This window comes from Saccostrea cucullata, unplaced genomic scaffold (genome assembly GCF_032062105.1).
Source record: "Saccostrea cucullata isolate Sc308-1 unplaced genomic scaffold, CSIRO_AGI_Scuc_v1 ctg6002, whole genome shotgun sequence".
Classification (NCBI taxonomy): domain Eukaryota; kingdom Metazoa; phylum Mollusca; class Bivalvia; order Ostreida; family Ostreidae; genus Saccostrea; species Saccostrea cuccullata.
The window spans coordinates 9,994-31,788 of NW_026937680.1; the positions used below are offsets into that span (position 1 = coordinate 9,994).

At 31.6% G+C, this 21,795-nt stretch overlaps 1 protein-coding gene across 1 annotated transcript; it reads left to right on the forward strand.

The window, feature by feature from the left end:
• The first annotated feature begins 1,299 nt into the window (after positions 1-1,299).
• LOC134248640 (baculoviral IAP repeat-containing protein 7-like) lies at positions 1,300-5,643 on the forward strand. The gene is made up of 5 exons (XM_062731045.1): positions 1,300-1,336; positions 1,851-2,024; positions 2,826-2,969; positions 3,278-3,943; positions 4,834-5,643. The coding sequence occupies exons 1-4, from the start codon at positions 1,300-1,302 to the stop codon at positions 3,472-3,474; spliced, it is 552 nt and encodes a 183-aa protein (XP_062587029.1). The 3' UTR covers positions 3,475-3,943; positions 4,834-5,643.
• Positions 5,644-21,795: the final 16,152 nt, after the last annotated feature.

The following is a 21,795-nucleotide window of genomic DNA, read 5'->3' on the forward strand; positions in this document are numbered from 1 at the left end:
ATTTTTCACAGTCAACATTAAGTATTTTTCAAGTTGAACTTGGATAATTAGTGCATGGACATCTATTGTTGAAATACTTGGGAAACAATATAAGGGTGGTCTAAAAGAGCTTTGCTGGCAGTAAGTTGCAGATCTTGATACCCAAGCAAGAGAAAGGTGGTGTCTCTGACCGATCCTTTTGCTGTTGCTTGTGGGCGAGTGAGGCTTCTCTGTTAGTGGCTTAGTGTGTCTTATTAAAATGTACATGTAAAAAGAATGGAGAACTTTTATTGGCAACTTTTATTCTTTTTATGCAAAGTATGATATAATTTATTGTGGGAAATTGAAAAGCCATTTACAACCCATGCAGGAGTTTTAATAGGGGCAGTTTCAGTCAGATTTTGGAGTCCAGAATGACTATATTTTTTACCTGTTGTGTTTTGATTTATTGCTGATTTGAATTTTACACTCAATACTATTCTTATATTATTTATAATTACCAGTATATTACTTACTACTAGTATGTAGAAATTTACTCCATTATAATTGAGCTACAATCATGATTGTAATTTTTTTAATTCTGACTTTTAGGCTTAAATTTGAAATATTTTGTACTTTGTTAGAACTCAGTGTTTGTACACTATTGAGATAACATCTACTAAAAATTGAATGAGAAATGAATTTTGTGTAAGATTTTAAAATACTTGTCAAAAAACCCACAATTGTAAACCATACAAATTATTGATGGAATAAATGTAAAATAAAAATATAATGCAATAATATAATAATGTTAAATTTCATCAAATACAACCTTAAATCTTAATTATATGGGAAGGTTTAATCCGTACATTTTCATCACATATACAAGAGATTTAATATAAGTTTATGAAAGAATAAAATTTGCACGTATTAATAAGTTTACAATTCTCCGTATATAGCTTTATTTTTGGAAGTATTATAAAGTAAAGTGTGAATTTAACAAAAAATAATGAGGTAAAGATCTACGTTAAATTTTATTAAACGAACAAATTTAATGTGACCGTAAAACTTAATTTTATGGCCATGTTTAATAATAATTATACGTTTTGTATATTAGAGGTATAATAATTGTTTACGGCAGACTAAAATCTGAACGTATTAGTAAGTTTACAATTTTCCAAACTTTATTAAATTTGTTCTTTTAATTTTTCATTCAACTCGTATTAAATGCTAATTATTTTCTAACATTTACGATCCCACAATATGTTATAATATGCATTTAAACATTAAATTATCGCAGCATTTAAATCACATTTAAGGTAAAATTAAACCCGACTTTTCATGCAGTGTGACTGTGTACCACCTAACATTGACACAGGTATGAATAGTCGTCTGCATTGTATTGGGCATTAATATACATTGAGGTGACGGTATGTCTAAATGTATACCCATTAGAACTGGATGTTACATGATAGACAAAAAAAAAAACCACAAAGCTGTATGTACAGCTTTATGAAATAGTGTTGAAATAAAGAGTGCCAGTATCGACAGTTATTGAAGTAATGCACTGATTGAAGTAATGGACAGGAAAGGTACATGTACATTTGTAACCGGTGAGGAGGATAATACAATGGACCAGACTGGGATTGGAATCCAGTCCCCCAGAATCTTTGGTTAAGTGCTCTACTGACTGAACTATCTGACGACCAGTGTTTGAATCTGGTTGACCACATTGAATAGAATTATATAGGCTTAATATTACTATTAGGAGAAAAAAAATCTACCAGAATTTATCCAAAAGCATATATTAATATCTCATATTTGAGAGTTAAGTTGAGATTTTATGTTTAAATTATACATGCTTACATGTATGATGTAATTATGTATTGTAGGTATACAGAATAACACAGCTACCAGCAGTCAGTCTATGCCATCCGGTCGGAAACCTCCAACAAACGCGGAGAAGAAAAACCCTCTACTGAGTGACGCGGCTCAGAGTGTCCTGGCCATGGGGTACCTGCCCAGAATCGTCAAAATGGCGGTCGATAAAGTACTGCAGGCTAAAGGTAGGATAGTAATTCCGATGGTAGTGAAATTTAGGAAAAGGGGAATTAAAAAAAGACAACATAAAAGATATATCCATATTGATTAATTTTTTTAAATGGTTAAAGGGAGATAACCTACTTTGAAATTCTGAAGAAATTAAAAATATAGTAGAAACGTTGACTCTATATAATTACTCATTTTTTGAATACATCTAAATTCATATTTATAATTGTTGAGAGTTTTTATTTTAAACATGAAAGACTGCTGTAATTAACATCTATCAGAATTAAATTGATTCATTAAGATTTTCATTTTGTCAAGAGCTTAATGTTAAATAAAATTATTTATAATGTAACAGTACATATACAATGGTATACTCTTCTATGAATCTTTGAAGTCATTTTGAATACAGGATTTGGGGGGGGGTTCTTGATAAACCATATAAAATGCAAATCAATTTTTGTTTTTGATTGATCGAGGTTTAATATTTTTTTTTTAATAAAACTATGAAGTAATTGATTTGTAATATTGAGAAGAGCGGCACATGTCACCTTTAAATTACTGCGCTGTAATCCTTAAAGAGATTAAATACATACATTTATGTAATGTTTTGAAATTCTTTGAGTTGACATTTTCAGCAATCAGTTTATCTTTGTAAACATGTGCTTGTGAATCCATACATTTAGTAATTTACTGGTTAAAGGGAGATAATTCGACTTTTGTACTAAAATATTTTCATATTACCCAGTGGTGTATATTTACTTATGATATTAATTGATATTTATGTTTATTTTGATAAATTGATTAATTCATTAATTAAGGCTGGGATGGGATGTCAGGATCAAACATTGCTAACATTATTTTCGACATGGAAGAGTCGGGTGAAATCGACAAAGAAAATTCTATGGTTCCTAAAGTTTTATCTGACAGTTCCTGGAAAAAAATCAACGACAGAGTCCCAGATGGTGATTTATTTTTTTAATCAGTCTTTTAATTATTTTCATATTTAATTGTACTTTCAATCGCATATGTAATTAACAGTGCCATGCACTCCAGAAGTTGAATTTTTTTTTCTAAGAATCAGCATACATTGATAAAAAAAAATTTTTCACATTTGAAGTAAGACTCGAAAAGTTTTTATGTCACTTAAAAATCTTTTTAAATCAAAAATTGTACAAGGAAAAACAAATCATTTAACCTGTTGTTCAGTATCAATGTTAAAAATCCTTGAAAGCATCATTTTGTGTAAATATATATTTTTTGCTTCTTACAGATATCAAAGAGCTTACTCAGAGAAACAGTGAAATGCGAGAGAGGACGATGTGTATTTTGTGTTGTGAGGAGAGGGTGTCCATTGTTTTTTTACCCTGTGGGCACCTGGTCAGTTGTGCCCAGTGTTCACCCGCTTTAAAAAACTGCCCAGTGTGCCGAGAATCTATCAAAGGGACGGTCCGAGTGTCATTTGCATGAGTTGGTCAAACAAAATTGAAAATAATCACACAAAAAACAAAACAACTCAGAAAATTTATCTATACAATTCAAAAAGATAAAAGAAAAAAAAAATAATGTATACATATATGTTGCAATAATTGTCGTCAGATTATTAGATGGTAATTTTAATTGGAATGTCTGTCTGTCTGGAAGGGGGGTTTACATTTTTTTCTTCTATTGATTTTTCTTTACTGGAATTCAACTTTAAGATATTTTATGTCATATATTTTTTCTGCAAAAAATTGCTTTTTTAAAAATATTTGTTTACAATTATTTGAGGAAAATGGTGTTTTATTTAAAATTCATATTACCAGATATTTGAAACTAAGAAAAGCAACACTGATGAGGATTTAATATCCGAAATATGTATATATGTCTTCAACTGATTCAAATAAGCAATTGTTTGATAAATGCATAAATCATTTTAGAAAGAAGGACTTGTATTAAGGTTATTCACTCCTCAGCTTTTTAGAAAAGTTAACGCAGAAACTTTTACTTCAAAACTACTAATCAAAATTTAATTTTTATGACATATTTATATTCAACAGTGTAATTTTTTTAACATTCATTGAAAAAACTGCTAAAAAATCAACAAAGAAGCAAGATTTATGAGGGACTATTTCTTTTGGTGGAAGGATATTTAGCAGAAAATTCTGCCTCACATACTTTTACTCGGAGAAAATTTTCCGTTTTGATATTGCTAAAAATATTTAATATAGGTCTTAATTTATATTTTTAGGCTAAGTTTTACACCTTCCCTCAACAAACTTTCCCAAAAAATGAAAATATATGAAAGAAGTCCAGGTCAAATTTACACCATTTTTAGCCTAAAAATCACATATTTTGACAAATATATAAAAATTAACATCACTGACCCCACCTTTTTCTTTCATTATTTTAAACTACTCAATACTTGTGACTGATCAGCACTCAAGTCGTAAAAAGTTTGATATAAGAAAATTTTTTATTGCCGATTAAGTTATTTAATACCCCAAATATGTTATTGTTTAGTGCAAAAAGGTCAAACAATAATTTACGCGCATTAATTTCCAAGATTTTTTAAATGTTAAATATTATTCAAACTATTTTACAAAAAATAAGATTATATTTATTGCCTTGCTTACATCTAATCAAATATAATAAGGGTTAAAGTAATAAACCAAAGAGATGAAATTTAAGTGCAAAAAGGTCAACTTAAATGAACCATAGATCAGTAGGATGCACACTGACCCCCTATTTTCTTTGCAATTTTGAGTTACACTTTATGAGTACTTATCAAAAATATACTTCTCAAAAAATCCTTGATATAACATACTTGAGGAGTGACTTACCTTAAAGGAGAATTATTTAATCATGAAATTTTTTTGTTTGACCAACTCATCACTGCAGCACAAGGTTTAGGGGTCATAATATAAAACCTATTCATTACAATAGTTTGCTAAATTGAATTTTAATAGTCATTTTGTATTAAAATATTTCTTTAGAATTCACTAGAAACATTTACAGTAACATTTTAAATACTTGTGTTTGAAGCTATACCATATTTATAAGGGTCAATGGAATTTTGTTCTTAACGAAGCAAGTAAAAAAAAAATAGGTGAAGCAAGAATTTGAAAAGAAACGAGAAACAAGTTTTCATTCCTGTACATTATAATTTTTAACATTATTTTAATTGATCAAGATAGATCAAGCACAACTTACATATGTGCTTCTTGTATTTATAAAGCAATTTGAGCACTGTACAGCACATATACACATATTTACTACATGTACATGCAATTACATGTAATTGTACAAGCATAGCACTCATTTCATACAATTTAATTACCGGTATGCTTATATATGACATACATGTGATTAATTTTTTGTTTTGCTAATAATTATTATTCAAGGTACAGAATATTGAAAAAAACTATTTTAATTTGGTTTAAATTCCAATTCTTTTTGTTGTGTATTGTGAAAATCAACACTTCAACATTTACATTCAACTTCTGAAAAAAAATGAAGATCTGTTTTTATAAATTCTCCATTGATTTTGGGTGGTTAATCAAGTTTCATTTATTGGAGATACCATTTAATTTTCTATATGTAAAAAAAGATATTGCTTTATTTTAAGTTCATATACAAAGCTTTGTACATTTAAATTTTCTCATTTGTGACGCGCCAAGCAAAAACCTCCCTTATCGAAAAATTTTGACTGTTTCAGTTTTTTATTGATTCTTGTAGAGTTTTTCTTTCTCTTTCGTTTGATGTATAACATGACATATATTTCTGTACATAAATGTAAAAAAAAATCGCATGACAAAGACGGAATATTTACTTTGACGTACAGTGTACGCGTGCGTAACTGCATGACTTTTTTAACGTATAATCGTAAAATGACGTAAAGCTTCATAATAATTTGATGATATTTATTATTATTTAACTTTTGATTTGATTTCCCTCAAAGTATCATCAATTAAGGATTTTTTCATCGTAATACTAGAAAATAAACATTCTAAAGTATATCTTTTAGAAAGGGGGGGGGGGGGGGAACGAAGTGATCGTCAAGGGAAAAACACAATACAAAATTAAAAAATATTCACTTCTCTGGGAGATCTTCAAATTTATGGCGCTTTAATACAGTAAAATGGCAGAAATCTACATCATTGCAATAGTAAAAGAAAATTTGCAACATTTGGATAAAAAAGTCCTATTGTGGTAGTACTAACGAAGACACGTACGGCTTCCTACTAGCTTAGGCTACCTACTAGCTTAGGCTAGTGTGATAACCCTTAAGCTTATTCTGTAAAGCACAGAGGCTTCGGGTTCGATCCCAATTAAGCAGAGGCACTTAATTTTCTCTGTTACACTATCAAAGTATTTATTTTTAAAAAAGAAGTTCGGGAAAGTCTTTACTCCCCCTCCATTAAAAGTCTAAACAATTTATGAATACATAGAAAATATCGTCATAGTACCTGAAATTTTTTAAAGAGTGCGACAGTTTTCTTTTTTATATCCAAAGGAAAAATAACATTTCTTTTAACACAAGTTAACTATTTGCGTGTTTCAGTTTTGAATGTTTTAATACTGAAGACTTCTTGGCTTATTGAATAGATATTCTGCACCCAAGAATAAATTGTATTTGTCTCTTGTAGTAAAGTTTGATCCTTTTCTTCTAAATATATTTCTTTTCAATAATTTAAACATCAATATAAAATAGGAAAAGGAAGGCCAGGAAAAATGAATCATATGTTAAAAATTACCAAGAAATAATGATTGAACACTTTAAAATTTGATGCACCTAATCTTCATTGATTTGATTTAAACATGCATTTATTGAATTATACAAACGCATTGGAAACAAATTTGACAACTTTCAAGTTCTTATTGTGAATGAAAGACTGATTTCATAACGACATCCAAAAAATGCATGCATACTTTTCAGTGAATCAGTATATGTAACATCCATCCCCACCCATTAAATATATGTATTTTTAAATCTTGTTAATTAAAAAACAAATCTGCAATTTATATGTATGAAGTTAATCGTGAATTAATTTTGAACCGATCATTGTATATAAGCCGAAAAACAAACCACAATACCAGAATATAAATTTCATATGAATCCCACATGTGACACGTACACTCCACAACTTCATTTCTAGGAACAGAATGTAAGGCTTATACTATGCTTCACTGTTACCTTTCTCTTAAATGCTAGTTACATTTTAGTATTGGTTAAAACACGCATGTCAAAAATAGCAACAGAAAGAAAGAGAACAGATAAAACATTTTTACATGTAATAAAAATATATTCTTCGATCATCGTAAACGGGAGGGGGCATGCATATGTCTCAGCTATGGACATTCACGCTTAAATGACGCTTAATTGATTACCTGAATTAATTTAGAAAACAAGAACAAGGCACACATCTTAAGGTGTAACTTTTGTTACTTTTTTCTTTAAATATTTAGTTGTTGTAATGTATACATTTTTTGATAAACGAGAAGCTGTATGAATGGGTTAGTTGATCAAGCACGGAATATTCAAGCTGACCAACATGTATTTTTTATGTTTGATAAATCCTTTATCATAGAAAATAAAGCGATTTGATCATTGGCTTAAGTATGACATATTCAGATACATGCATTTACATACTCCAACTTCCATATATATTGAACAAATATAGGCATATTAATTACATCGGATTAATATATGTTGCATAAGCGTCAGAACCCGGGAGTTAGGAGGGGATTAGCCCCCCTTATTTTCTCTATATTTAGATATAGATTAGATATAGATTTAGATTTAGATAAGATAAGTCATTGGACATTGCTGCGTAGGCTTAGCCACGGTCCACCAGTCCGAAGGTTCACTAGTCCGAAGGTCCACAAGTCCGAAGTTTCACTAGTCCGAAGGTTCATTAGTCCGAAGGCCCACTAGTCCGAAGATTCACTAGTTTAAACCCTAATACCAATATATTGTCCGTACATTAAACTGTTCACCCTGCAAGTCTCTTTGCAGGCCCGTAGTATTCGGGGTAGGGGGGGGGGGGCTGGTCCCCCCAAATTTTCTCTCAAGATTACCTTTACTACAGGAAAAGAAAGCCCCCCCCCCATTTCACGACAGTGTAATGTTATAAGGAAAATAATCCCCCCCCCCGAAATAGGATTTTCGAATTTGGACAACTTTTAATTTTCGGGCCTGTTAACTTTTCAGGCAGGTAAGTAAAGAATTTTTTTCAGGTTGCCCCCCCCCCCTCCCTGATTTTCAAAAACGATGCTCCGTACCTGCTTTGCAATTTTTTTCCATTTTGTACCTTTAGTTAACAGGTTACTACTCAGGTTCCTTTGAGGTTCTTGAAATTCAGGCTACAAAATACTGCGACATAAGTTTATTAATAAAATTTGAAACTTCCATCCTATTTTTGTGCATATTCTCATGTTCCAGTTTCTTTTTTCTATACCATTGATCGACTATGGTGGCCTTGTGGTAAGACACTTGCTCCACTCAGCTGTAGGTGCTAATGTGGACAAGACCCCCCCCCCTTCCCCGGAAAAACACCCCAGGCCCCAACATACTTTAATTTGTTCATCTTCTTTCATTCATATCTAAATCCATATACATAATATATATAACGTAGAATTTACATTTTCAATACAAAAAATCATACCCACGGTTTTATAACTTCTCTTTTTATATTGTCAAATACTGAACGTCTTTAACCTCTAAAACGTTTAATTTATACTCTCATACTGCATTGATGTTTTTAAAAGGTCTTAATGTGATGAGCACCGCAGACGTTCCTACATGTACATGCAACAGCCTGATTCAGCGATTTTATACATGACCGAAATTATGTTGTTTTCGGGAATCCAGAACTCCAGAATCTTGGTTAGTACATGTAGAAAAACTATGTACAAAATAATAATGGTTGGAATGTTTTAAAACTGTTCAAACAGATTGTATGAATTTGTAACAATTTGAATTAATTATAACATTTTAGTGATGTATCATGTTTGCCATTTTTACATTGGGTGTACATGTATTGTGTATAACCTCATCAAACAGATTATGAAAAGGTCGATAAACATACGTTCAATCTGTTTTTATTCTCAATCATGAAATATTTTAGACAGTGGGACTGTAACTGACAATGTATGCGAGCATCCGTAAATTCAAGACGAAATTAGCACGAAGTATCCAAAGAACACGCAGACACGCGACACAGAAGAAAGGGAAGGGAGGGGGAGGGGAGAGTTTTTTTTCTACATTTTTTTGTACAACATGAGAAGGCGTTCAACAATAAAATAAACTGAGAAGCTCAAAAGGTCTTTCTTCAAAATATTCATTTAAAATCGACAGCTATAACTAATTCCGGAAGAAGTATCCAAATCAAATACTCTGTGTCGTACCTATAGAGAACCTATACTTTTCCATAATTAAAAGAGAAGTAATTCAGGTCAATTTTCATTGCACCGCTATTTTAAAAAAAATACCTTAGTTTAATGCTCCTTTTAAATTGCATGTGCATTACGATGAAATAGATGGACATTAAGCTAAAAAAAAAATTCTTTAAAAATGTGTTTGTTTGACCTTTTAAAATGAACAGACTAAAATCTTTTTTAAAACTTCCAAATAATTTATTCCGAGATTTTCTCATCCTATTAACAATTTATTGCCTTCAATCTTAATTTTTCAACACTGAAAATTTCCGACAAAAAAAAATCGACCTACCTACCAATGTAGTTTTTTTTTAACCCGAATAGGGAGAAGGCAAACAAACTTCATTTCAAAAACGGCCTAGCGGGAATTTTTCAGCCACCACTGGAAATCTTTAAAAAAATACACACTTAATTGTGAAAAGGAGATATCACACAGTCACTTGACGGAGAATAAATTTTTATAAATAAAGTACATTATTGTACATCAAATTACACCCAAGAATCTGTCTTAGTGTAAAAATAAAACAACATCCCCCTGTTCTATTGCGGAGAGTTTCACTCAAGGAGACGTTTTGACGTCGCATTTACCTTGTTGACTTTAGATGCGTCTTTTGACGTTACGTCATAATAGACATAAGGGAGGTTTTTGCTTGGCGCGTCACATTTGTTTTTAATATCGCATTAGAGTCAATATGTGTATTAATAAATGATTTCAGCTTGTTCCTACATGCTATCCTTTAATCCTTATTTTATTCCAAATCTTTGAGTTGAAAATAACCAATAAAGTCAGAATAAAATATTTTCAGCATGGCATGCTTCAGTATATAAAACGGTTGCCTGTCGTTCTTTGGGGTAGAAACTATAGGTTTGTATTTTGTCTTAATCTCTACTTTGCAAGAAGAATGGTAAATGGCATTATAGATGACCTACTCAGTAAAGGATATACACATCCGTGTATTATTATGTTTGCCCAAACCTTGGGGGAAAATGCAAGTTGGTCTTTCATCGCTTAAATTAGATATTTTAGAAAATTCATTTTTTTTTCTCCGAGAATGGTCAAGATTTTGGGAAGTGTTTGTAGCTTAGCCCGTTACATGTATGAAAATTATCCCATGTTTTCCACTATCGTTCATGCCCTAAAATACACTAACTAGACAGTGATTCCTTACTATGACCATATGGTCATATAATATACGACCATTCGTTATGACCATATGGTCATTACGCACATGTATTCACATGTGCACGCGTGCAATGCTAAAATGTGAATGAACTTGTACACATCTGGGTAAACGTGGTTAAAATCTCAAATGCATAGAGTTTTTCTTATTTACGAAGCTTAGAGGGAATATGGCACCAAAAGGGAGTTGGGGAGCGTTTGGGGAACATCTGTAACGGTCCCCGTTACAATTAGCACTAGTTTGATATTGTGTTATCTGCAGGCAATGTTGGTTTTACACGCAATAATTACTCAATCTACAATTGGAAGAACAATGAACAAAAAGGATAATTTAGCACAAGAAATACTTTAATTGAATATAAAATATATCACAACCAGCAAATTGCTGAAATGCTTTGTGTTAAGGTATCCACCCTTTAGGCTTTGTGTGTAGAAACATATTGTCTTTTTTCTTAAAAAAATCATTGCTCAATATTCTGATATGAATTACATGTAGATCACTTTAGAGTAGGAATACTTTTACCATGTGTATTTTTTGTAAAAATATGATTCCCTATATAGTAATAAATATATATATACCGTGGAGGTTAAATTGAACATGCAACACCGATACATGTATAAAAATTCAAATATTTCAAAGATATAAGTTTAATTAATTGTTAAAATGAAGGATCAACCCCTTTCCTTGAAGACATAGTCAAGAGAAGACAAAAATTAGATGGTTTTATTTAAAAATCTTGAGAACCAATGGGACAGAAAAGCTGAAAATATTTGAAAGCATCCAGCTGAAACGTATGTTGAAGCGTCCAGGACTAGTTTTCAAATAATGACCGGTCGCGGGCAAAAATATATATATACAATGTAGATCCAAATTTCACATAGAAATATACGCCCCGGATCAATCGATCCCGGTGCATAAAAATCTTCCATAAAAACTTCTTAAGATCCGCTGGGTTAAAAAAGCTGAAACCGAAGTGGAAGTATCCTGAAGAAGTATAGATTCTCAAAAAAACGGAGGCGTACAAGGCGAGGTCAACCCCCCACTATGAAAAAAGACATTTCTCAATTCTAAAAGTAGTATTTGTTCAAAATTTTATGGTTTATATCATCTTTAACACATGAAATCCTGTAATTCATTGCCTTATTAATTTATTAATTATTTATTTTTCACTCATGTTTTTATGACATTTGAAAACAAAAAAAAGAAAATGATTCGAACTCTTTCCATAGCCGCAAAGCTAGGTTTGGTCCACGACCAACCGCTTTTACCACTACGCTACGAAGTATACGTATTATTTACGTCTATCAGTGTGATTTAAATGAACGGGTTTTTTGAAGCGTAAATTTTTTTCAGAAAAGTTCGATTTTCATATAGAATGGGTTCAGATTCCATTTTTTGGACAAATGAAATAGATTTCGCATTTACGTTTCCATCATTTAAGTGTTCACGAAGAATGGAGACTTGACCCTTTCATGTTCAAAATTCGTTTTTTATAGCTACATTAAGCCCATTTCCCACTAAATATGCTTAACTTTCAACTTTGAAATAAAAGATTATCAAATGATAAGTCGTTCAGTTAAAAAAAATGCTTTGAAGATGACATGACTGAGAACATGATTTTAGAAAGTTATAACTTTTCTGTGAATTTTAAAAATTGAGAAACATTTTGTCTCAGAGCGGGGGATTGTACACGCCTTATACGCCCTCTTTCTTTATAAATCATGACCCTGAGACTACAATGCATGGGGAAGATTCAAATTTTGACATGAAAATAAATAGGACAAATATTCAAAAATTCTTTCAAGAACCACTGAACCAGAAAAGCTGACTCTTTTGTGAAAGCATCTTTGGGCAGCTAGCTTGGATTAGAAATTGTTCATTACCCCAAGGGGTGGGGCCCAATGGAATGGAATCCAAGCTTACATTAAAATGTATCGGAAAAGTCTTCCCAAGAACCAAGGGGCCAGAAAAGCTAGAACTAATGTGAGAGTATCCAGAGGTAGTGCTCAAATCATTACCCTCATAGGTAGGGCGGGTCACACATAAAGATCGAATTATTACTTTGAAATATATTTGGAAAATCTTGAATAAAAACTTCTTAAGAACCACTTAAAACAACAATTAGTTAATTATAATATCTAAACTGTAGCACTGAAGACTTCCCCAAAAGTGTGTATGTGAAGAGGGGGGGGGGGGGGTTACCCCATTCGCACTCATACTACTGGCCTACTTGAAAAGGAAAATGGAAAGGCGTTATTTTGTGTTAATAAATATATGAAAGATTTATTTTAAACCATCTTTATTTTTGCAATTCCCTATATTCCTGCACATCCCACTGACAACTGCATTCGTATTAAGAAAAGACATCACTCTACTTGTGAAGATACGATATAGACAGATGCTCGTATTTATTAATAGGATGAAAACTGCTTTGTAAAATTATAAAAAATAAATTGTTTTCTGGAGATTAGAAAGGATTTGACTCGGGACATTTTAATCATTTCTTCGGGAGAGGGCAAACACATTGAAAAACTATGATTATTTGAACCATTTCCAGGTTAGCTTGGAATTTCATTAAGGCGTGGCATACTCGACGTTACATAATTAACTTCTGAAAATTACACAGCTTTCCTTTATTGTTAAAATATGCATGGGATAGAAATTCAGGCAAATGCCAGTTAGTGTATCAATTAACCAATGGTGTTGTCTCGTCCGGCAAAGAGGAGGAGCTTCAGCTATCTCAATGTTGTCAGCATCAATGTAAAGATCCTGATGTTATTTATTTATCAACCAATGAGAATCTTTTCACCATTCGACAGACCTTAATTTCGTAGCACCAAAAATGTCACGCCTTACTGAAAGTCCAAACTAAACTGGAAATTGTTCTAAGGAAATGTCAAATGTTTGATTTGATTGTATATATTTCGAATTTCAGTGCCCTGCATGCGTAGAATTCTTTGGTCTGTCTGTAGCCAAAATGTCAATGGAAAGGAACATCATGCATAGATCTACAGTGTATAGTGTCCGGCTGTATGTGTTATAACCTTTTTTGTTAAAGCTTTTAGATATTTTTTTTCATTATACCAGTACATGTATTTTATAGGAAGTTCCACCTGGATTTAATGGTAAATCATTAATGTTTTTCCTTCCTGTGCAAATGTTATAAGTTTTCAGTTTATGAATGATTTATTATTTAAATTATCTTAATTTAATACAGAACACGATATTGGGTATTTTTTGAATGAATGTTATCTACTCGAGATCATGCAGTCGCCAGATATCTCTGATATATTTTATATTTGCATGTATATTACGCAGTATTTGTTCAAGGAGAAAATTTTAAATAGTGACTAAACTTTGATAAAATTAGATTCTTCGATACACTGTCTCCATAGCATTATGCAAATATAGTAAGTATATATCATTGTACCGTATTTATTTTAATAGAATAAATGACTACAATTTAATAAAGGCATGAGGGATTTGAAACCATTCGTTATTTTTCTTTTTGTGTCTCATTGACATCCATCATTCAGAGATAAGAATAGCCCCAGCATCATCACATGCACACACAGTCATTCATTTAAATGCATCCATTGTTGTATAGTAGTTTTTCCCCCATAGTAGCTTTTCCCCCCGGAAAACTGGCTATATAGCAGCTTTTCCCCCTAGGGAGAAAAGCTACTACATAGCAGATTTTCCCCCATAGTAGGGTTTCCCCCTAACGTTTTTGGTTTAGATTTTTGAAAATTGTTTATGGAAAGCTGATTAGGCTTTAAATCGATGTTTTGAACAGTGACTGAAGTACGTTACATTTATGCACTTGCATACATTAATGAACGAAAAAGTGTTTATTGTCAACTGTATAAACGTAAAGAATTTATCATACCTGTCAGGCAATTCATGGAACTACTTGGATACTATATTTAAAACTTAAATTATACAACGTACATGGATTATATATTTCAAATACATGTATACACGTGCTATTAATTAAAGAACTTTTTTTTCCCTTTTTTAACTAAATTTAATTTTTTATGTGAAACAAAATCTTCTGACATTGTCTTTGTTATAAACATGTGTCAGCCAAAAGATCATAGTGCACGCTGATAGCGAATGCGCTTATAATGAATATTGACGCTTACAGCAAAGTGATTTTAATTCCCAATGACTTTAAAATATATTGTAATCGTAACAGATATTTAACGAATTACGGTTATAACAAAGCAAAATCCTTCATCCCTGGCACTTTGTTATAAGCGTGTCTTACCGAACTTTTATGTTGTAAGACGTATATTAAATTCAATAAAAAAACGTGAAAAATAGAAAGGAATAGTTAGTGCCAATTTTTTATTAGATTTAACTTTAAAGATTTAGCTTTTTTATTGTATTTACATTATATATCTTCAGTAAACACACTGTCCCCCCCCCCCCCGCCCTTTCATTGTTTTGAAAAAGAAGTCCTAGGTTTGTGGACTAGACTAAGGAAAAGCGAATGTTCCCAAATAATTATTTCAAAGTATAATTATTTCAATAAATAAGCAACTTTGGAATTTGTATTTATTTAAATGCAACACCATTTACCTGAGCCAGTATAAAGATAAGATAAAGAAATAGTTAATAAAATAACTTTTTAACTTGCATATCTTCATTTGTTTTCTTTTGTAGTAATTCATGATTTTTTTTTATAGTGCAGTTTTTACGTATTAGGTATCAACCATGGAGAAGTTCATCTCAGATGTAGTTTTGAGGTGAAATAGGCTGTTTTTAGGACTGCAGTACATATGTATATGGATAATTGATTTTAAAGAAATGTAAACCAAATATTTATGCAAAAAATACATACACATGTATATATCCAAAAACACAAAAATATGTACGGCTTTTTTTTCAGAATCCAGCAGCATTTGGATAGGAGTTTCAGAGTTATTTATTAAAATTTTTTTTATATTATTTCACAAAAAATATAAGACAAAAGTTCTAAAAAGTCACCCTGCAAAATAATTATGTAATGTGAAAACAATTTCCTTATCGTAATGGATTGATTTCATAACAAAAAGAAATGTCAGTCTACTTAATTACGTGTCGGTGATAATAAATGTGTTTTCAAATACGCATGTATTCAGTATTTTTACAAAGAATGGTCCTCCATAAACTTAACCGGAATGAAAAAAAGGGGGAAAATCTACTATATAGTAGGTTTTCCCTGGGGGTAATCTGGCTATAAAAGAGGGGAAATTCCACTATATAGCCATCTTTCCATGGGGGAAAATCTACTATATAGCCATTTTCCCGGGGGGAAAAACTACTATATAGCCATGTTTCCGGGGGGAAAGATGGTTAGGGGGAAAGGCTACTATACAACACCATTCCTAATCTTGGATAAAATCAGTAATTTGCAGAGTTCCAGAAACGAACTCGCATTTTTGATATTTGACACACAGTAACGCATACCCTTCAGCTTAAGAACATATAAGTGGATCATTTAAATATCGGGAGGAGGGCATATACAAGTTAAATTATACATATACATGTAATGGTACAAAAAATTCTTTGAAGTTTGTACATTTTTTGAAAACTTAAAAAATCGCGGAATCTCTCACTGTCTCCCCCCTCCCTCCCTATCACATATCCCGCTTAAATTAATCAGGAACAGATGAAAACTATTTTCTTTCTCACTCATAAAGTTATCCCCCATACTGCTATTTGCTGTATCTTATGCCAAGATTCCTATAATATCCATTTTGTTGCACTTACAACATTCGCAAAACCCGTATTTATAATTTTCTAGTTTCAAAACGTTTTCAAATATATATGAAAATTATACTATTTTAATTTGAAATGCTTCTCTCTTGTAATAGTAGGGTATTTTTGGTGTGGAGGTATTATATTGGGGATTTACCGATTTTTTTCCCATGTACAGTTGATAAATGAGTGCACAAGCGTCGGAAGCAAATTGAAATTGGGCGAGGGGTCTTCCGTCAAAAAAGTCTTCTAACGGTCCTTGATACACGTGAAGGATCATCAGAATATCAAGTCTAACATGGGTCATACTATTTGACACGGCGGAGTGTGCTTACATGTAACATTCTTTTCCTGGAGGCATCTGTTGCCGGTGTAAAGACGAATAATGACACCCCTCGAATAATGACCGGGGGGTTATTTTTCAACGACAAAAAATGACCCCCACCCGTAGAAAAAAATCATTTTTTGTAGAAAAAAATCATTTTTTGTAGAAAAAGGGTCTTAGGGGGTCATTATTTTATATGTAAGTCCTATAAAATAATGACCCCCATTGAAAAATGACCCCCTTTAAAGTGATACAAAATATACAATCTTTGATATCTTTTTTACAGCGAAACTAATTTTTACATTTTCTGTAACCAGAAAAATACAAAAAGTCGTATGAAATAATTAAGAGATTCACGTAGTCTTTCAATGCTAAAATTGTGTTTGAAAAGAGATTCTTTAATTGTTAAGTAAATAAAATTTCTTTTTAATATTCCTCCTTATAATGTTTGCTTAAAGAATGATATTCCAGTTGTTTTTAGAAATCAAACCATGCAAAAATCAGGTTTAAATACTCTTTAATAGGAAAAATTAAATTTTCCGTCATTTCAACTTTTAGTTTTTTTAAGTTTGGCAAATCCTATTTGACAATGAAAGAGGAGGAAATTTTTATCCCCCCCCCAAAAAAAAAAAGAACATTACGTTAAATCAAAACAAAAAAAGAATAATAAATGAAAAGCAAAAATATAAATAAAACTCTATATCTTTCAATAATTCTGAAAGAGGCTCTAGATAAAATATTGAAATGAAGTTAAGCCTTCACACAAGTACTATCATATCATAATTTACTTCGCCATGATTAAAGCATACTTTAAATGTTGGTGGAGTTATACTTGAAAGTATTGTGGCAAAGTAACAGTTAAAAATTAGTAGAAAAGTAGTTTATTTTTAGCTTATTTTTAATTTCTTCTTATAGAAAAATAAAGGTAGGGTGTTTTTTTTGTTGCTTTTGTTCAATAGCGACTTCCTCCGAAATACAAAAGGGGGTGGGGTAAGTATAAAACCTAAAAATATGCTCTGTAAAGCTATGGGCTAGTATAAGATACACAGTCATTCTAATGCAAAAACTATACATGTAGACATAAACTTTTGATTAAGCACACAGTATTGATTACATTTCTTTTAACGTAGAACCTACTTCGTATGGCATCATAACTGGTATATGTGTTAAACCTGTTCTAACCCATTAAGACGTTATAATTAATTCAATGCCACTTTTTCCGTACTTGACAGCTTCAATAAAAATGGTAGAAAATACTGCATTTTGAAATTCACAGAATTCAATCATGCCAACATAATCTTAATTCAATTCATATATTTTTCGGTTTATAATGCTTAATGGCAATATATTTCTTAAATAAGAAAAATATTAGGCACCTTTTATTTACTAGATCTAGACCTGATGTTTACAAAACCAAGACTATCTAGTGTACTGAAATTACAATGTACATACAACTTTCGTAATAATTTGAATGGTATGTAACCATTTTGAATGCATAAATCGTAAGAAATATTTACTTGCCAGCTATATATAGTGTAATATATTGATGAAATGTGTCTAAGATGTACGTATTGTAGATCGTTTGATCGTGTATACATTTTTGTGATATCTATAATGAAATGATGTGCATTCCTTTTAACAATTATTTGTTACCTAGTCATATTCTTGGTGTTTGATTACAATTTTTCTATTAAATATGATCTTTTTAAAGTAAAAGTACAATTTCTGATAAATATTTAATCTGAAAGTAACCCCAAACAGTCATTTAATTATTAAATCCCGTGTAAGTGCAAAAAGGTCAAGAATATGAGTATCAGGATATAGCCTATCTTTCATTAGTTAGAGGGGAAAGGTATATATTTTAATCATTTTTTGTAATCATTTGGCTATGTTCTTGAAGATTGAAAACATTGTTACAAAGACTTCTAAAACATATTTACAAATATAGGGTAAATAATTGACTAAAAATAATAGAGTTCATTAGACTTTTTTTAATGGTGGACTTATCTTTTATGTTAATTGAATAAAAAAGAAATTATTCTTGATAAGATATTGTTTAATATTATTCAGTTCAAAAAGTTTATAAACGACGAGGTTTGAAGAAGTATTTTTGTGATTTTTTAATATTCCCTTTATGACAAGTACCCCTAAAATATTTGAAAATGTGAAGTCGCATTAAGTAAATACCATACCAAATTTCACAGCCTGTTCTAGATTAAAAAACAAGGAAACATATCATGATATCTTTACTGATTGATAAGCAAGTACTAATTTATCATTTTGAAAAGTTTGAAAATCTTGTGACAAAGTCTTTTCCGACATAGGTTCTACCTTAATTCTTGTTTTACTCCACCCTTTTACTCAATTCTGAGTATATTTTTCAGAGAATGTAATATGAAAATCAGAACAAACATTTTCATTGTTGTAACGTCTTCTTTATAATGTATATTAATATGAAAAGTTAATTGAAAACCATTTCTTTTTATGTCCCCGTAATCGAAGATTCGGGGGTATATAGTTTTATCGTGTTCGTCTGTATGTCCGTCTTTCTATCTGGCGGTTTGTTTGTTCGCAAAAACCTTAACCTTTACCATTACTTTTCATTTATTGGAGCTATGACTTTCATATTTAATGTGTATACTCCTTGTGACAAGACCTTACTTTGGGTACCACCAAATTTGACTTTTTGACCTTTACCTTGGAGTTTGTCCCATTTTACAAAAAAATGCCAAATTTTTACTTTGGCCATAACTTTCAAACGGTAGATACAAGTACTCTTATACTTCAAATATGTAGTTTTTGGCATTACCTTTCATTGGATACTAAAAACCTTGACCTTTTGACCTTGACCTTGGAGTTTTCCGTACTTATGATTTTTTTTCCTTGGCCATAACTTTTGAACGGTAAGGGCAAGGGTATTCATACATCACATATGTAATCCTTGTTACATTAAACATTTTCTTAAGAAATCATCAACTTTGACCTTTGAGTTTGACCTACCTTTTTCCTAATTTGCAGTTGTATTTCTTGTGAGAAGACCCTACTTTGGGTAACAATATATTTAAATTGCATTTAAGAAAAGTTTAATCTTTGCTATGTTGCCATACAGGAGCATAGCTGTTTCACAAACACATCTTTTTATATATGAGGATTTGCGGATAAGAGATGGATACCTCAAAGCGTAACAGACAGACGGACGGACATCCCGATCACTATATACCCTCCCGCTTTTCGAGCGGAGGATATAATAATATATATTATACTGATGATTTTTCTGTAGGTTCGATGATTTCCACCATCAAAAAACAATGTTTACCTAACCCTTAAGGCTTGATAAATCTTTTACTCCTTTAGATTCTGAATCATTGCATTTACCTTTAAATATAGGTATAAATGTATAATGTTATGAGATCAACATATCAGTTTATTCCCAATAAGCTCAGGTGAGCATTTTGGCCAATATGCTTCTTTATCCAATTTTTTTTGCCCCCTAAACATTTTAGCTTTAATGTACAGGGAGTCATTTTTCTACGGGGGTCATTTTTCTTCACGTGGGTTCTGCAAATTTTTAAGGAAGTGACACTTTTTCTACGGGCAAAAGGGTCATTTTTCTACGTCGAATAATGACCGGGGGATTTTTTCAGCTGTCGAAAAATGACCCCCAGTAATTGTCCGAAGGGGGGTCATTATTCGTCTTTACACCGGCATTACAAGATCGAGAAGTTCAACCAAATTGAAATATCGGTATACAGTAATATGCCTTGTGTTTTGATGAATTTAGTCGATGTCTGAATGGAAGGAGTGATATCTTTGGGGAGATTACACCTGAGTGTTTGAAATTGAACTCTCAAATTTTTAGCATTTATGTCTTAACCGTAAAATGCTGTGACCAACTCAAATTCCTTATACAAAATTTTCTCCCCTGTCTCCTTTAACAAATAACAACTCCAATATATTATTCCAGGCTGATCAGAACGATCTTCAACATGTTCAATGCCATTCACAGGTAAATCAATTGACTAAAAATGATCAACTCTATACAAATCTTCACAATTGTCGTGGTGATACATAGACCCTTTGTAAATTTTTTTGGAGAACGTCTTTGACGATGCACTGCAGGACCATCAATACTTTCAGAACACTATATGGGTCTTTTTTTGCATTCTCATAAGATGAGAGACAATCTTCGTTTGTTCTTAGAGACTCCAGAGTTTTACTGTGCTTTGAGCCATTTTCTGACCTTCTGCAGCAGAGAGAGTTTTTGTCTGTAGGGCTTTGCGAAACATATCGCTATGACGGAGCAACTGTTCACCCAGCAGACAATCAAAGAGAAAGTCAAATAAAAATATAGTCACAACACCTCTTATTCTACATCTCATCCCTGATACTTTTACATATTCCATTGATTCCTCCCATACTCCCAATCATACTTTGTAGTTCAGTATAGCACTCTGGAGAGCATCTGCCCGACCTGCCCTTCTTGTTTGACACAATAAAAAAACCCATAAGACTTGAATATTGAAATTGTTTGATGTGGCCATCAAAATTGCTTTATTGTAGTGTCGACTCTGTGATCACATTTTGTTATTATAGTATTAAAAAACATCTCGCTAAATTGTCAATGAAATATTTAACACCATTTTGACTTCCTGTCATTGTAAATTTTCAATGACCATACCAATGGATTTGAGCTTGATCTCTTTATTAATATTTGTTTAGCAACTCCACTCTTTGACCCTGCAAATTGTAGGATTATTTTTTCATATTTTCTTGTTCCGTAATTTATTAAAAGGAAGATCTGCATCTTGAACAGGTAAGAATTAATATCGTGTATCGGCTTTAATGTCGTCATGTTCATAAAAGGAACAAAATCCTAACGCTATATGTTAGTGATCTTAATTAAGTGCTTCATAATTTGTGTTGTTTAATTCCATTTATTTTTAGTAACAGTGTGTTCTACAGGAAATAAATTGCATTATTTTTTCCAGTCATTTTTTAAAGGATTATATTCATTTAGAGTAGAAAACTATTGTTTCATTAATTTTAATCTATCGTTTCAGAACTGTGACGGATTCTACTTTTGTTGTGCTAATTTTTACAAAGACGCAAAAAGGGAATTGT